The sequence below is a fragment of the Festucalex cinctus genome, chromosome 20 (genome assembly GCF_051991245.1).
Source record: "Festucalex cinctus isolate MCC-2025b chromosome 20, RoL_Fcin_1.0, whole genome shotgun sequence".
In the NCBI taxonomy this organism is placed as follows: domain Eukaryota; kingdom Metazoa; phylum Chordata; class Actinopteri; order Syngnathiformes; family Syngnathidae; genus Festucalex; species Festucalex cinctus.
Window position 1 is genome coordinate 13,891,484 of NC_135430.1, and position 18,446 is coordinate 13,909,929.

The following is an 18,446-nucleotide window of genomic DNA, read 5'->3' on the forward strand; positions in this document are numbered from 1 at the left end:
TTTGGTATGCTGGTGTGTTTTTTTCCCCTTTACATTATGTCATATTGGTGAAACATTTGTGTTGCAGTTTTCAAAACTGAGCATCATTATCATAGGTAGATTGATCACATTATTATCACATGGATGTCACTTTTTTCGTGGGAGTTTTTTTGTGGAGTTTTCTCGATTCCCATCCAAGTGAGTCAGCTTCCGCCTGACACCAAGGTGGGAACGCTGCTCGGAAGAGAAACAAAATAGCCTGTGCATGTTCCTTTGGAATGGGCCCAAAGCACACAACGAGGGGCAGCGGTTGACTATATAGCAGAGGACAATAATGACAAAGACTCCATTGACCTTCACATCGGGTTGCACACAGCAGTGCTTCATTGTGATCAAACATGTCCTTGCTGTGCGTGTGTGTAAGGCTGCAAGAGTGCAAAGAATATCAATTGGATATTTGCATCCCTCAGTGGATTTTTTTTTTTTTTTTTTTGGGGAGCTTTTTTGGATGCTGATCTATGTGGCACATGAACCACCATCATGTTGTTTTTCATATGAAAGGGGAATGGAGCTTGTTTGACAAGTATTTATTATGAAACATCTCTCACATTGGTGTTTGTAAAGATTAGACATACTTTTGTTTGTGCTTTGCAAATTTACATAAAGGCCTAATGACATTTAGGCTCTATTTCTTTAACGTTATTGTAATTCTATTTTTACGCTATAGGAAATACTGTAATGTAAATAAGAGTTAATCCTAGCACAAAACATTAACTAAATGTGTTTTTTTCTTAAAAATAAAATTGTAAGGTCCTTAACTGTCGTATATTACAACTAGAATCATGAAAACGACTCACGCTTTAAAGATGCCTAATAGGAGTTTGATAAACTCATCTAAATTATAGAATTAACACAACGTAATATCCAATTATCGGTGGGCAAGTGGTTAGCATAAATGCCTCACAGTGCAGAGGTTTGAATCTTCCTAAAAGCGTGAATTGATATTGGACTAAATGATAAAGTTAATTTCCTGTTTTGTGGTTGTCGTTTGCCATGACTGGTGTGAAAGTTTTAATTTGTTTATTTTTTGTGAGAGGAAAAAAAATGGAGGCATCTATTTTAGGAGAGGATCTTTTTCTCCAGTATCAAACATTTTAATATTATTCCAGTACATTCTCACATTTTAATAAGTCTGATATTTTTTATATGTTATGTAAACTTTTTATGATATTTTCATACAAATTTGGAATATTTTATTTACTGTACAAATTTCAATATATTCTAATACTGTTTTATATTTTAAAAACAATTTTTATATTTTAAAAACAATATTTTTATAGGTCTTACAACTTTTCATTATTACTATACCTATTTTACGTTTTATACCGTTTTTATATTTTTAATAAACACATTTTTGGAAATATGTTTGTAATATTTTTTAAATATGATATATAAATACATTTGGGGAAAATCTTTCAAAATTATTCAATTTCTTTTCAACTATATTATGGGAATATACTTTTGATAAATTTGCTAATGTATTTGGGTAAATAATTTTGATATATTTTGAAAATATATTTTTAATTTTGGAAAAGATGTCTATCATATTTTTGGAGCCATAGTTGTTATAATTTTGGAAATACATTTTCCACAAATTTAAAAAACACGTTTTAAATGTTTTTATATGTTTTGGATGACTGCTCATTAGATTAAAAAATATTAACCTCATTTAATAAAATAAATTTACTAGGAGAGGTTTTTGGATTGTACAGTGAGCATGAGTTGATACAACTATTACAAAAAAAAATAATAACTGGGGGGAAAAAAGGCCATTTACAACTACATATGTCTGTATCCTGTGCCTTGGAGCTGCAGGATGAGCGGACTCTTCTGTAGAATAGAAGTGATCACCACCGTGGCCTTATACTGCTTCACCTCGCTGCAACATAACGCACACATGCGTAGAATTCAGTCGAGTCAAGTCAAGTCTTAAAGTCCCAAGTCGCCTGAGACTGTCGCGCTGCTCTACCTGGCAGTGAATTTGATCTCCAGACGTTGGCAGTGGTCGCTGGCGGGTTGGTGGTCCTTGTAGCGGAGAAGCCCGGAGGTGGGCGTCACGCTGAAGACGTGGGATGAGTCTTCACTCGACTCTGTGAGACAAACGATGTGGTGATGCCAAACAGAATGAAGGTTTGTTTAGAAAGTTTCCGATATATATATTTACAAAGTAATTAGCCTGAACTCCACTTTTAGGGTGTCAGACTGTAGAATGGCACTGAATATGTGTACCTATAAGCAATGTCCAGGGAGTTTGGCAGCCCAGGCTGTAGAGCTTGACTTCTTTGGCCTGCATCTGGCCTAAGTAGCACAGTCCGAAATTGATGTGGTCGCTGGACAGGCACAGCGTCGCCAGCTTCACGTGGGCGCAGAGCGGCACCATCTGAAACGGGAGGGGCGACATTGGAAGGAACTTACGATTGAGTCGGCGTCATCCTGACCTGAAAGCTGTTGTTGCTGTAGTGAATGATGAGATCTTGCTGGATCTTCAGCTGCTTGCACCCACTGTCACTGCAGTGGACGAGCGTCACGCTGTCTGTCGGGTGCTCGGTGTAATCCAAAAGCGATGGCGAGCAGCAGAAGGCCACCCTCACCTGCACCAAATAAATAAATAAATAAATAAATAAAAAATTTTGGGGGAAAAAAAAGTGTTGCAAGCGCTGTTATCCAAGTCACCAAGTTGGCAACATTGACAACGTTTTTGAAAAATTTCTCCTTTGTATAGAGGACCAAAACTGCCAAAATAAAATAAATAAATGACTAAATAAATATTGAAAATAAAAACAGATATAAAAAAATGGAAATAAAAATGTTTTTTTATATCTATTTTTATTTTCAGTCATTTATTTTCTTTTAGTCATTTATTTATTTTTAATTTTGGCAGTTTTGGTTTAATTTTATACACACACATAAAAAAATAAAATGACAAAGTGAAAATAAAAATGGATACAAAAAAATTAAATATAAAAAGTATACATATACATATATATATATATATATATATATATATATATTATTTCTATTTACATTTGTTTTATTTATATATAAAAATTACATACATTAATTATTAATTATATAAAAATATAATTAAAAAATTAAAATAAAAAATTGAAATATATATATATATATATATGTGTGTGTGTGTGTGTATAAAAGTTTTATTTGTATTTCTATTTATTTTTTGTATTTAATATTTTAATTATATTTTTTATATTCATTATTATTTTCACTTGTAGTCATTTATTTATTTAGTCATTTATTTATTTTTAATTTTGGCAATTTTGGTCCTCCATACCTCTGAGTTGTTAGTGGAAGCAACTAGTATTTTTTCCCCCAAAAGTAAGTAAAGAGATTTTATTTCCAAAGTAGTGTGTGTAAGTTGTACCAGTATGCTATTTTGTGAATGCAGAATCAGCATGTGGGGGTCTGCGGTCGACGATTTGCTGGATCCGCTGGACCCGGTCCGAGTCGGCACCTTGAGCAATGAAAATGGTGGCTGAGACTTGAGTCTAAAGCGTAGCTGCATCTCAGTGGGGTTTTTTAGCAGGAAGCTCTGCACGTTGTCGAACTCCTCCAGAAACACCTGCAAAATTTCCCCCAAATTATTCATGATGGATCGATGGCTCATCCGTCATGTTTGTTATTAATTCTGGACTAACCTCGTCTCCCTCTGTCTTCACTAAATCGCCGGCGGAGGTGTGAAATTCCAACACTTTGCTGTCGTCTTCCATTTGCACTAAGAGCCTGCGGCACCGATAAACAAAACTCATTCACTTTTCCAAGGATGCGTATATTCACATTGCTTACACTGCAGGCTTGACCACCGCCAGGAGATCCACTCTGATGGGTTCCAGATCCAAACCCTGGAGGCGTGTCACCTTACCTGGGATACAGGCAGCCACCTGGAAGCAAAATAAACAAGATATCTGACAGGATTTCACCTCTCTGCTTATTGAGCTGTGTCCTGACCGTGTCACCTCAGAATCCAAACTAATGAAGCCCACAGCCAAGCCTGCGCATTTGGACTCGCAAGATGTTGTGGACAGGGTGAGCGGGGTGAAAGATACGTTCACGGTGTTGCTGCCTTGTGCCGGGATCACCTGGAAGGCACAAAAAAAAAAAAAAGCTATTGGTTTCAAGTAATATAAGCAAAGTGGCTTATATTGTTGTCTGTGTACAATTTGCTGCGGTGTGACGCAGTAGGGCTCATCTGACTTGTCTCCCACATGAGGTCGAATGTGGACAGACAGCATTTTTTTCTTAAGTCTGTTGTTTTCATCCTTGGTTGTATAATCTTGCCGATCCGTGCCCTGAAATTACAAGTTGAGGCAGAAAAGTGAAAAATTATTTACTGCAATGTGTATATATATATATATATATATATATATATATATATATATATATATATATATATATATATATATATATATATATATATTTTTTTTTTGTTTGTTTGTTTGTTTGTTTGTTATATTTGTGATTTTGTTTTTTTATTCTCAAGTCAACATCAAAGTTATTTTAGTTAACTAAAAGTAACAAAAAAAAATAATACAACTAAATTTCAAAAAACGAAATAACAAAAACGAAAATTCTTTTTCAAAAAACAAAAACTAGCTGAAACTATTTTTTATGTTTACAAAACTAACTGAAACTAACTATAATTTGTCCCTCGTTATAGTCTTTGGTAATTAATTTAATGCATGAGAATTTGGGGATGATTTTAAATGTAGATTTATTTTGATATTAACCGGGATAAAGACGTTTGACGGTGTGTCACACAGAAGTCAATAGAGCCAATAGAAAAGCACCTTCACATGACGTCGCTCCTAAGGTGTTTTTTAAATATTGCGCACAAGTACCGGTAATACTTTTTTTTTTTTTTTTTTTTAACTAATACTGAAACTAACTAGAACTAAGTATTTATTAAATAACTAAAACTAATAAAAACTAACAGAAACACCCTTAAAACCAATTAAATTAAAAAAAATAAAACTCAAAACGAAATCAAAACGAACTAAAATGAAAAATTCCAAAACTATAACAACCCTGGTCAACATCAATCAAATTCATTACTTTCACGCCGTAGCGAGTAAACAACATGATCACAGAGCGCAGTATGCAAAATGGCATCAGCCGTCGGTTTCAACGGATGACTCTGATTGGCTGTTAGCCAGCAAAGCAGCGCATGAGGTTGAAGTAGACTATGAGAGGACACAATAGCAAAGCTATGGCAAAGAATAGATCAACAAAATATTGCTTTTTTTACTTAGACTTGATCCTCCTCGTATTATGACTGAGTTGAGCAATGTTCTGGATATATGGGAATCTTATTTCATGAAAGCCTAACTGTGGATGGTATATGATTTAAAAAAAAAAATCATGTGTCACGCTCACTGAGATGTGTCACACTGGACAACCCACTGAATAAATTGCTTGCTATCCCCCTGGTTCTTTGAAGAAAATAAAAGTCAATACGTCTCCACGGATGTTCAACTATTGCATGTCATTTATGCACGTATGCTCACAGTGGAGCTGCAGAGGGAAGCCTGCGAGCTCAACGCCTGAGCCCTTTTCCGCGCAGCCTCCCCGTTGGAAAGTCTCGACGCTCCCCTGGGGTTGTCGTCAGCTTCCTTGAGCGGGAAGCTTTCCCCGTACGACATCAAGACGTCCACCAGTTTGCGGTCGTTCGGAATCACGTTGTACGTCTCCCAGTCCAGACGGATATCTGTCGAAAAAAGGGGAAGGTTTTGTTCGTCTTATTGAAATATACACACAGTGAAAGAAGTGCTGCGTACCAAACGAGGTGGGGTTGTTGATGCGAAGAGAGCGGGAAATCGTGTCACCTCCGGATAAACGGGTACCAAACCTAAAGATGTGATCAATATTGACAAAGCTGTTATATACAGTACATTTGTTTTGGGATTATTAAATGCAATGACTGGATCGTGGCACTGACTGCACGTTGGGTCCCTGGTACTGGTCATCAGGGCGTGGGCCTGTTATTTGGAAGTACAGCGGACAGCCTTTCGCAATCATATGCATAGCGAGAAGGCTGGGTTCAAGATCCCCCACCTGTTGTGAGAATACACTCTGGTGGTCTCTACTTTACACGACTAGGACAGTCTATAGGAAAAATTAATTCAATAATGTTTCAGTGATGTAAAACTGCACTGCATCACTCTCAGTTCATAATATGTCAATCACCTTATTTAGCTACATGAGGTTCAAAATATTAGAAACAGCTTACTGTATGATGCAATGCATTTATTATATACAATTGTATTAAAAATTGGATATTAGCATAGTAAATTTTATTTTTTCCTGTAGTTTTTTTTTTTTTTTTTTTAATGAGGTAATACCCGATCAAGTTGGCAGTGATTCAAGCGTATTTGATTTAAAAAAAAATATTTTTAATACTGTAATTAGAGCATTTAAAATGTATTTAAATTTAAATAAATATATTTAATTTTAAATACATTTTAAACTAATTTATGAAATTAATCATTAATATATTTAAATACATTTAAATAATAAAATTTAAAGCAAAAAAAAAAAAAGTTGACTTGAAAAAAAATGTTAGACTAACATTGACATAAATTTTATTCATTATTTTTTATGTTGAGGTACATTTAAAAAAGTTATTAATTTTAAATTGGATTTTATTATTATTATTATTAAAAATGAAGTGACTTGTTAGTTTAACGTTTAGGTCAATTTTATAATATTTTCAAGAATTTTTTTTTTAATATTGTTATTATAATGAAGACATTTATTTTTTTTAATGAATAATGTGACCTGTTAGTCTAATGTGAGGATGTAATTTTTATTTTTTTCTTTCATTATGTTTTTATGAACAAATAATTGTTACTGAATAAAGTGGGCTGTGAGTGTGAGGTAAATTAATTCATGTATTTATCCTTTTTTTTTTTTTTTTTTATCCTTTATAAAAACATGCAAACACAAACTTAAAAACTACTTCACTGAACTGTGACTCCAACGCTGCGGTAGTTTTGAACATTATTCATTGTACTACCTACCTTGCATACGAGATGATCTCTGTACTCCCCCCACATGTCGCTGTAGGCGGTCACGTCCACAGTTTGGGTCTCAAAGGGTTCCAGTGTTCCGGCGCTTGGCACGATGAAGAAGGCTGCGCCTTTCCCGTTAGCCAGCAGGTCGCTCACAAAGTCTGCCAATGCATATTAAAATTGCATTTGTTGCTCATTCCAGCCTCATGTTTAAAACATCACTTTGAGAACTCATGCATACCCTTGTGTGATTGCTCTTCTAATTTCCTGGCTTGGACGGAGTGAAGTGGCTTCTTCATGTATTGGGATCTTGATTACAAAGTGGGAGTCATGACAAAAGTATGTCTTTTTTTTTTTTTTTTTGCTATTAAACTACAGAAAACTGCAAGATGAATATTCAGGCAAGCACCTTATCTTTGATTGGCTGCTGGGCTTGGAAGCGTCGGAGATGAAATACTCTGCTTGGATGGTGAAAGTTGCCGGGATGGCGGTGTGATTGGTCATCAGCAGCTGCTTGGTGACAGGTTTGGCCAGCAGCACATCACCGAAGTCAACTATCAACCCCGCTTGCCCTGCGCTGTCCGGAGCGGGACTATTGGCAGAGAGGAAGAAGGGGGCGATGACGTCATGATGATGATTCAAATGATTCAATTTTTCATAAAGGTGAATTTTCCCACCTGCCGCCAGGGAGCGAGTAGGACACTCTGAGTCTCTGAGTTGTAGGTGCCAGGATGCTGAGAACAAGCGGCGAGCTCATCCCTTCCACCTCGCAGAGCGCAATGACATCATTCAGCGCCGACTTAAGTGACAGAAAAACAATCAGACTTAAACCAATCAACAAAAATCTGGATGTGTTTGAAATCACATGAAGTGTCTTACATCTGTTTGGGATATGAAAGAGACTGTGATGTCCAAGCTGGCGTTTGGTCCCAGAGTGCCGGATAGCGGTTCAAAACTGGCTGAACAAAGAGATGCCTGCTGGCCCTTTAGCTCACCCTGAAGAAGACATCAGTAATCTAGAATACAATCTTAAAGTGGAAATCAACCTTAAACATTTCTTGACAAGAATGTTACATGTGACCTAACTGACATTCTGACTAATATTACATTTTTGGAATATGAGTTATGAAGCAAAATCCAGCCATTTTTATCCATCTCAGGGGGCGGACTTTTTGCCACTTGCTGTCAACTGAAGATGACATCAATGTCTCAGGTAACAACCAATCACAGCTAAACTTCAGGAAATAGATGAGCTGTGATTGGTCGTTACCTGCTGATTAACACTGATGTCATCTTCAGTCGACAGCAAGTGGCAAAATGGCCGCCCCCTGAGATGGATAAAAACTGCTTAAAGGGATACTTGACTCATTGAACCATTTTCAGTAGTGAAAAGTTAATATTTTGTCCAGAATTCATTTGATAACTTCATTATTTTTCATGTACAATTAATGCCTTTCAAAACTATTTTTTTCCACTTCCTGTCGACTGATGACATCACCTATGCTGAGGAAGTAGGTAACGACCAATCATGGTTCACCTGTTTCTGGGGTTGGTTAGCAAACTGAGCCATGATTGGTTTTACTTTTTAATTACTTTTAAAGCTATTAATTGTACATGAAAAATAATGAAGTTACCACATTTATTATGGACAAAATATTAACTTTTGACTGTTGAAAATGGCTCAATGAGTCAAGTATCACTTTTTAGCTCATATTCCACTAACACAATATCAATCAGAATACTATATTTATACTAGTGGGGCTGCATAGAACATATTGTCTTTTTTTTTTGTTAACTGTATAGGAATAATTAGAAAACAAACAATAACAAACAAGTTCTGCGTATCTTTTGCTGGCTACCTATATCTTAAAAAACAATTTTGCCAGATTGTGATGTACCCGTGCAACTAATTCACAACACCACCAACCCGATTCCAACTTTCTCCGCTTATATCTTCCCTGATATTAAATAATGTCTCCTAGAATGCGAGACGCACCACCCAGGCGAAGTTGGATGGCAAGAGCGTCTGGTTGAAAAGAGTGACGGTCCCTTCTGCGGGGATGCCCATGTAGAGTTCGGAGAGGAGCAGCTCGCAATTGAGCAGACACAGTTGAGGAGACTGCACATCCGCTCGTAGCAGCAGGTGACTGCAAAGGACACAAACATCATCACATATAGAGCGAACCAAAAAAAAAAAAAAAAGGTACAGAATGCATTTTTTATTACCCCAAACAACGACAATACATTTTCCCTACCATCCTGTCCCACCCTCCACCGACAGCTCCAGCTCCGTTTCAAGGACTTGGCAGAACTGTGGCCTGAAGTGGATGTTCACATTGCAGCCGGTCAAAGGGGGCAGCAACCCACTGCATGGCTCCACAATCAGCTATAAACACACATAAACACAGACGGTTGAAAACAACTTCACCACAAGTGTGTTGCAACCACGTGTGCGCAAGCGCGTCATACCTGCGGGTCTTGTCCCTCATCTTGACTCTTGTGCACCTCCTCCAGTGTCCAGGCCGCCTCCAGGTGCGTGACGTTGTCGAGGTACAGCGTCTTCTGGCTCTGCTCCCCGAGTCTCATGAGACCAAAGTCCACGCTGGGCTCACTGATGCTCACGCTGGGACCCTTGGAAGTCACATAGATACAAAAAAAAATAAAAATAAAAAGCCAACAGGTAAGCAGAGATGCGCTGAGTTTTGTTGAATGCACATTTGCGCTAGCAAGCAACGGTAGCTTCTGAATCGTGGCACGCACTTCATTTCTTGGTGAAGATGCGAACAGGCTAGTGCGCCACATACACATTGTGTAGTTTATGAAGTGCTACGTGCATGAGTGAAAATACTTTCATTGTCTCACGGGGGCTCTAACAGCAAACTAAACGAACACTGAGCTTAGTACAACATATTGGGTGGAGTATATCATCATTCACTTACACGAGCTAATTTCAACGAGACAAGAAAAAAGGTGTGTAAAGTGTACTGCTGTCCAATTATGAATCCTTATAGTATTTTCACATTGAAAATTGTTGGGGAAAAATGCATCATATGTCTCCTTTAAATAAATTAAAGTTGTCTGACTTAATTAAAGAAAAAAAAAACGTATTAGGCTCAATTTCAGTGTGGCTAAAAATCAGTTTAGACATGGGATAAAAAATTGATGTTATTCTTCTGGCTTGATCGTTGGTCCTCCTTACCTTGAAGGTGACCTCCACAGCCAATGTGACGGGTTCCTTGCGGTGCTCGATGTGGCAGTGCAGACTGGTCACCACCTTGTCTGGTTTGCCTCCGGTCACGATCAGGTTGAAAACAAAGCACTCGTTCGCATCTGAGGAACAACAGCATTTGTTTTTTTTGTACTTTACATATTTTTGTTATGCAGTCAGTGTATTTATACAGAAGAAAGAAACCCTGATTTACCTATTTTTCCAGTTGCGGGTTCCACCTCTATTTCGTGACAACTATTGCTCATTTCATCCCATTGGAAGGAGATAGACGTTTTGCTGTAATTCCACATCTGATATCAACAAAATTAACACTGAAACAAAACACTGTACAAGTGTATAACTCACTGATTGCAGGTTTACTAGCAAAGCACCTTAAAATGTCTGGTGGTGGTGGTGAAAATAAAAAGTTCGCCGGGGATGACGAGGGCGTAAGGCTCCAGCAGGATGTTGAAGGGCTCCGTCGAACCCTTGACTTCGATTTCCATGACGGTGGCGTCGCCCACCTTGGAGCCGATACGCACGGGCTGCAAGTTGCCGGCACTGCCGCGAAATGGAAATGAGCATTTTTAAGTGGAGAAAAGAACCCGCCGCGCGGTGATGACGCGTTACCCCTCGTCGCCGGACTCCACTGGCAGCTGTGGGATGTCGCTCAGGACTAAATGGCACACGCTGTGGTAGTCCTCCATCTTTAACAATAAATAAAACAAATATACACCTGTTTATCTATTTTCTTCATGGGTCTGAATATGAGTGTAATTCTACCTCTTTGGGAACGAAAGAGATGGTGAACTCTCGATCCTGGCAGGGTGCCAAAATTCCCACAGCCGGGCTGATTTGGAAAATGTCGTCTCTGTCGGGTTGGTACTGAATGTGGCAGGGTTCGGGAATTTCGCCCGGAAGCAGCGGCAGGAGGTTCGGCTTCATGATCTGCCAGTGAAAAGGCAGCTCCAAGTGGCTTCAAGAAAGATATTAGGACTTATAAGTATTTTTTATGAAACATCAAAATGGCGCAAAGGAAACGTACACATTATTCCTGATAACCATCGTCTTCAGCTGCACCGTGTGCGTGTTGCACGAGTCGAATCGGACAAAGTAGTCGGCGGTGACGTCGTGCACCTCCCCCAAAACGGGCGGCTGATCCTTGCCGGAAACGGACAACAGCTCAAGAGCGATCAGCTGGCCCTCGCCTGCGAGCGGAAAAGTGAACGTGAGTCTGGCTTTTAAGGTGGAGTCAAAATAAAGTGGCCTCACCTTGAATGCAAATGTCTTTCACTTGGCAGTTGTCGCACACGATGGTGAAAAGCTGGCAAATCCGTTCGGTGGTGGTGGGAAAGAAAAGTGCCTGCAAAAAGACTGCGACGTGCACTAATCTGGAGTTGTACCAACTTTTTGTGACAACTCATACCACAAAACACTATTAGAAAGAAAACATCGCCTTATTTAACCTTGAATTACTCAAGTTGCCTCAAAGGGAAAGTCGACCCAAAAAAAGTTCTCTACAAGAATATGTCTAAACATGCCATTCTGATTAATATTGCATTTGTGGATGAATTAATAAAGGAAGTCAACCAAAAAATTTTTTTTTGACAATATGTTCTATGCAGCCACACTAGTCTAAATATGGTATTCTGGTTAATATTGTGTGCGTGGAATACGAGTTAAGTAGCAAAATCCATCAGTTTTATCCATTTCAGGGGGCGGCCATTTTACCACTTGCTGTCGACTAAAGATGACATCAATGTTGCTCAGGCCTCAGGTAACAACCAATCACAGCTCAGCTTCAGAAAACAGGTGAGCTGTGCTGGTCATCGCCTGAGCCCTGAGCAACTGTGATGTCATCTTTAGTCGACAACAAGTGGTAAAATGGCCGCCCCTGAGATAAAGAAAAACGCCTAGATTTTGCCTCATCATAACTCATATTGCACAATGTAATATTAATCTGAATGTCATGTTGAGACTAGTGAGCTCACATATAACATATTATTGTCAAGAAATGTTAAAGGTTGACTTACCCTTTAAGCAGCAAAATCCACCTATTTTTATCCACATCAGGGGGCGGCCATTTTGCCACTTGCTGTCGGCTAAAAATGACATCACAGTTGCTCAGGGCAATGAGAAGGATAAAAATGGCAGGATTTTGCTCCCTATCTCATATTGCAAAAATGTAATATTAATGAGAATGTCATTGTTTAGACTGCTAAGGTCACATATAAAATACTATTGTCCAGAAATGTTAAAGTTTACTTCCACTTTCAAGATTCAAGCAGAAAAAATTGACGGTACAAACTGTTTTCGTCCAGTATGGCCTCACCTCAACTACAGTGGTCTCTCCGGGCTGCAGCGCAAAGAAAGATGGACTGATGGCAAAGGGAGGCTGCTCAGAATAACAACTGGTAAACACCGACTGATGAAAAAAAATCAACAGAGTATGTAAATTGTAATAAAATAACCAATCAGAGAGGTAAGTAACTTTTTTTTTTTTACCCTGGGGTTGGTGGTTGGCCACTGATTCTTCGGGACGATAAAGAAAGTACCAGCACTGAGCCCGATGTTCTGACAATGGAAGTCAACACATCTTACTCCCCCGATGAGACAATAACCGCAGTCCAAAACACTCGGCACTGCAAACACGGTCTCACGATCATCAGGATCCCAACTGAGGACTTCCTGTGAAAGTGCTTTCATGTCGCAGAAGACTCACAGGTGAGAATAGGAGGCGGCCTCCGCGCCTCGATGGGGACCACGAGGACATGCTCGCCCTCACTTTCCACCACTATGCGGTCCTCGTAGTCGGCCAGGGAGTCTGGAGCGAAGCGCACCGTGACCTTACAACTCATGCCTGGAGCGACAACGCCGCCCTTGCCAGGAAATCTCCCTAGAGAAGAAGAAGAATCATGATTTCAAAAACATGCCACACAGTTTTGGTTATATCTTTTGTAAACACTTGGCTGAAAAGTGACACATTCGGGCCAATTTACAAGACTCAAATAATTATTTAGGTTGTTTTGTGAAGAGTCGATATTGCGATAAATCGGGATACTTTGTCTCCCGATAGATTATCAATACACCTACGCAAGTATTGCGATATTTGTAGTTAATATACAGCCACTATAATGGCTCCATTGTTCATTACTTATTGAGCAATTACTTGGAGGGCCACTAGGGGGAGCTCTCATAAGAATGGCAGGGAAATGTACGGAAGTCTTCAGGCGAAGAAGACTCATGTGCTTACTTTTACTTGTGGAAGACATTTATCTGTCCAGCAACTGACTCAGTTCTGCATACGTTTCTATGAAAAATATGTTTTATATCTTCAATTTTAACATTTTAAAATATATTGTATGTTTTGACTTTTTGAAGCACGTAATTTCTGTACTCACTGTAAAGAAGACAACAGTTTTAATATTGTGTTTCAGTGAGGGTACAAAAAGAAACTATTTTCTCATTAACTCATTCACTCCCAAAAACGTATATGTTTTTTAGGTTTTTGTTTGCTAGAGTTTTTGTATGAAGGCTTTGATGCAGTTTCTGACCTGAAGTGGTCGCTTAAAGTGATAGTAGTTATTACAAAAAAAAAAAAAAAAAAGTGTGCCTCATCTGTTTCATAACACTTTTTTTTTTTTAATAATTACCATCGCTTTCAGCTTCCACTTCAGAAACTGCATCAAAGCCTTCATACAAAAACTCTAGCAAACAAAAACCTAAAAAACGTATAAATACGTCTTTGGGAGTGAATGAGTTAAAAAAAAACATCAGTTTATACCTTGAGTAGTTTTAACGCAGATTATCGTGGATTTATTACCTGACCAATATATTGATAATTGCGGTATCGTCATACTGTGAGATAATCGTTATCGTGAGCCTTGCATCACATATCGTGAGGTACGCAGAGGTTCCCACCCCTACTGCTTGATGCATGGAGTATTTTGATGAAAACTTGCCAACATTTAGACAACTGAGAACGGTCTTAAATTATGTTGAAAATATAAAAATATAATAATAATAATAATAATAATAATAATAATAATAATAATAATAATAATAATAATAATAATAATAAAAACCTCTCTCACCTAGACCAATGTTAAAGTAGGAACTGGTCGGCGGGAGGACTCGGATGTCCCGGCTGGAAAAGGCCACATTTTTTAACTCCAGTGTTGTCTGAGACAGGGGGAAGATGGAGCAAAAAGTTGGAGATTGCCTTCAAAACATTGGAATGTTTCAGGGCGAACAGCAAGGCATACCTCATACACCTGTCCCACACTGTAAACTGTGAAGAGCACAACAGGTGGTTTGGCCAGGAAGACCTGAGTGGGACTTTCTTTGGTGCTGAATGAGTAAAAAACACAGAAAATAAATTTTGGTGGATTTGTTGGTGTACTATTTGGAAGTTCCATGTACCTTTCCGCCCCTTCCACGCTATCCATCCCGTGATCATTCTTAACCACCTGGGGGCAGATGATGGAGGCAGCACCCTGGTGAGGTTTTGGAGGCAGGAAGCGTGGATTTTGGAGGATGCGTTGTCTTTCCTTCATCCTCTGGAGTTTTCTTTTGCCCTCTGCCCGATCCGTCGCACTCGATTCGTCCATCCACTGAGGCTTGGGTTGGTTCTGTATCTTCTTCATTAAGAAAGACACATAAATATTTGGAAGATGTAGCTTCAAGATGGTACTGCAAACCTCATTGGGTGACTTCTTGTTCTTTAAGACCAGCGAGCTGCACTCCAGAGTCTGGGTGGACTCGGACTCGTTCCTCTTCCGCCACATGGTGCCGTCGGGCAGCTCGTTAGCCACGCGCAAGGTGTAGGAGATGGTCGGTCTGGTAAGATCTGGTTTTACTGAAAGACGAATGCAATGAAATGTGACTTAAGGATCAAAAACAACTTGAATCAACATTTCAAAACATATTAGGAGAGAAAACGTACCAACTGCTGGAGCCTTCATTTGTATTTTTTGCGGCTTTAAATAATCCAGCGGCGAAATCAAGTCGTTTTTTTGGAGAAGGCCTTCATCTACGTGCCAGATAAAAGCTGACTTGACTGGAAGAGATGGAAATAAGATGTCTGATTAGTCTGCAAAATAGTGTCGTTCCGATACCATTTTTTGGCCCCCGATACCGATACCGATACCCAGCTTTGCAGTATCGGCCGATACCGATACTTGAGTTTTTTTTTTCCTCAACATGAAAAAGCTGTCCTGCTATTGGTTCAGAGCATTCAAGGGCCAATAGGATATCTTAGATCAGCATGCAATGAACATGTCACATACTGGTGAATGTCATGCAACAGCAAGACACAAGATGCTGCATCCAAAATCGTATATTAGCGTTGGAATTAACTCATTCACTGCCAGTCATTATAGAAATTTTTTACATTTCCAATACTCACGTGATATTCCATTCAATAATTATATATAAACCGAATCTACCAAATAACAGAATAGACTCCCTACTTTTTGTCCCGTCCCGTTCTTTTATAATTGACAGCAGAAAAATGTAGGTTTGCCAAAATACAGCCATTTCTCCCATGGACTCTGAAACTGTGTTTATTTCCTATAAAATGGGGCAATGATGTCATCTACCGGTGGTTGGGCATCAGTAAAGTTGTTTCCAAGTTTGATATTTACAGTGGAGCATGCTCAGATTCGCCCCCATTTAGCACCGCTCTAAAAAATACAATTGACAAGTATACTTGTCAAAGGCAGTGAATGAGTTAATGGTATCGGCATGTTACTTGTGAGTACTCACCGATACCACAGTTTTAATGCAGTATCGGCACCTCTGCCGATACCAGTATCGGTACCGGAACAACACTAAAAACTATACAAAACATTTATATTGTTTTGTGAGATAACTTAGGAGTGCTTATTCTAATTTTAGTCATGGATAGACATATGCCAATAATCTGGCCTGGTTCGAATTTTAAACGATTGCATAAGATGTTAAAAATGTTAAAAAGTAGTACGTGCAAATGTTGCATGAATTGTTTAGAAGTGGATGACTATTTCTGTCACCTGGTGGGAGGCCCTGGAGATTCTGTACATCCCTGAAGTCCTCCTTCATCCGTTCTGCGGTCCGTCGCTCCGTGCTAGCCGCCCGAGCTCTGGCGTGGATGATGTGGGTCTCCAGCATATCCGCCTCTTTTATACGCTGGTTGTATTCAGCCCGAACCTTTTAAGAGATGTCGTTAGAACCCAAGCATCTTGTGACGTCGCTCTCTTCACACAGTTGAATTTACCCGTTTGAGCTCTTCGACATATTTGTCATGATAGCTGCTCCTCCCCTTTGCCTTCATAAGGTGGCATGGTGTTACATTGGTGTATAGCTCCTTGAAGGTGCTCGCCAATACGTGAGAAATGTCCTTTTGCACAAATCACATTATCAGTGGGTCAATAATTACAAGGTGGAATTTTTCTAAGGACCCTTACAAAAATATTAAATGCTATTATTACTTTATCTGAAGTGTTTCAAATTAATATTTTTTCTTACCCGTACCAGTCTACAAGTGAGAGAGCTAGAAATGATGCACACATGCATGCCAGATTAATGTGCACGTGCTGACCCACACTTTAAAAAAACGACTTGACATAATTTATTCCAAATAATTTTGGGGACCCAGTAGCCATGTTTCTCGGAACCACAAAGGTCCGGGAACCGGAGTTTGAGAATCGCTGCAGTTCGCTTACCTGCGATTTTGCAGAAGCAGGATTGTGACTGTCTATGGGAGGATCCCACCGAGAAGGTCTCTGCTCTTGTTGCTCCTGCAGCATGTCTGACTTGAAAAAAAGATAAACGAAGCACCTAGCAACCAAACATCAGTGTTAGCAAGCATCTTGCAAGCAAATTGGATACATTTGCTAAATGTGTTACTTTTTGTAAATTAACTTAAAGTTTTACAACAACAAAAAATGCACATGTGAAGCTAATCTAGCTGAAATGAGACAAGGTGTGTACAATACAGTATTTTGACATCAAGCGAGCTGATTTATTGTCTTCTCATCACGACAAACAAATCTGTACCAAAAGACAAGAAAAAAAATACAACTTTAAGCAGATAAATACAGTCACAACAAAAACACAAAAAAAAATGTATCGCGGTTTCGTCTCGTTATTTGGGCGATTTGTTGATAAAACAGGCTATGTACATTCTGACATGGTACATGTTATCTTGTTTCTTAGTAGTTTTGAATTTCGGGGTTTCCATTTTTTAATCAAATTAGTCATTTTTGTTGAAAAAAAAAGTAGTAAAATGTACTCACAGCTGTTCTAGATGGAGTTTGTGCCTGTCGCACAGTGCATTGTGGGGAAATTGAAGCGAGTTTCAAGAGTTTGAGTTTTTAATTAACCAGTATTTCTAGTAGACATGTAGTTACACAAATCCACAAATAAACCTGAATTAAAAAAAAAACGACTTGAGTTTTGAATGTAAGATAAACGCTAACTTTCTGGACCTAAACGACCATTCATTTTGTGTACAGGTCGTTGCCCTAGCAACGTGTTGAGGACCCGGAAATAAAGCAGCCTATCATAGTTCGAGCCCATCCCACAATAAAGGCAGAAAAAGTATAAAGTGAAGAAGAAATGTCTGAAATTGATCTGTGAATCATTTTAATTCATATCGCAAGTTTTGGTTTGTTAACAATAATACAGATTGACTAGACATTGTATATTTGAACAGCACTGCTTTTCTGCCAAAAGGGGGCAGCATATCACTATATGTGGACTACACACAAAACGTTGCATGTTCATACCAACTAACTAACAACATCTTACAAAGCTGTCATGCAAATATAAATATACAAAGTGAATAAATAAGAAAATGTGTGGAGGAGCTGAGTATGAGTGGTTTGCTCATATGCCCTTTCAGGGTTTGACAGTATGTTTATTATTATTATTATTATTATTATTATTATAGCAGAGGAAGTACCATGTTGGTGCAAGTCTGGAGAAAATAATGTGTTAACCTATCAATAGTGTTTTGTCTTTAAAAAAAATAAAAAATTCCTCAATACAGTATGAATCTTAACCCTCCCTAATCTCTTTTGACCCCCTCCACCTAAATGTGTTGGAATTTTTTAGGACAACAGGAGGGTTTAGGGACATAAAGAAAATTACCTTTGTAATAAGGGCTTAACATTGGACTTTGTGGTTAGGTT

The 18,446-nt window shown here is 38.7% G+C and overlaps 1 protein-coding gene across 3 annotated transcripts; it reads right to left on the minus strand.

Annotated features, from left to right (window-relative positions):
• Positions 1-551: 551 nt before the first annotated feature.
• dlec1 (DLEC1 cilia and flagella associated protein) lies at positions 552-17,771 on the minus strand. 3 transcript variants are annotated; one of them, XM_077509471.1, is made up of 40 exons: positions 17,550-17,771; positions 17,250-17,304; positions 16,977-17,091; positions 16,529-16,651; positions 16,305-16,461; positions 15,218-15,331; positions 14,973-15,130; positions 14,695-14,912; positions 14,538-14,622; positions 14,367-14,454; positions 12,995-13,168; positions 12,778-12,914; positions 12,605-12,697; positions 11,545-11,635; positions 11,318-11,480; positions 11,056-11,248; positions 10,903-10,979; positions 10,665-10,833; positions 10,487-10,583; positions 10,264-10,394; positions 9,534-9,695; positions 9,320-9,450; positions 9,061-9,211; positions 7,944-8,060; positions 7,742-7,863; positions 7,474-7,656; positions 7,306-7,373; positions 7,074-7,225; positions 5,993-6,108; positions 5,832-5,902; positions 5,562-5,761; positions 4,215-4,346; positions 4,014-4,136; positions 3,844-3,938; positions 3,696-3,780; positions 3,422-3,619; positions 2,478-2,630; positions 2,269-2,419; positions 2,009-2,129; positions 552-1,918 (listed from the first exon to the last, which is right to left on the minus strand). In XM_077509471.1, the coding sequence occupies exons 3-40, from the start codon at positions 17,058-17,060 to the stop codon at positions 1,819-1,821; spliced, it is 4,983 nt and encodes a 1,660-aa protein (XP_077365597.1). In that variant the 5' UTR covers positions 17,061-17,091; positions 17,250-17,304; positions 17,550-17,771; the 3' UTR covers positions 552-1,818. The 3 variants fall into 3 exon arrangements, with proteins under 3 accessions (XP_077365597.1, XP_077365598.1, XP_077365596.1); XM_077509472.1 differs by lacking the exon at positions 17,250-17,304; XM_077509470.1 differs by having other exon boundaries at positions 16,977-17,304.
• Positions 17,772-18,446: the final 675 nt, after the last annotated feature.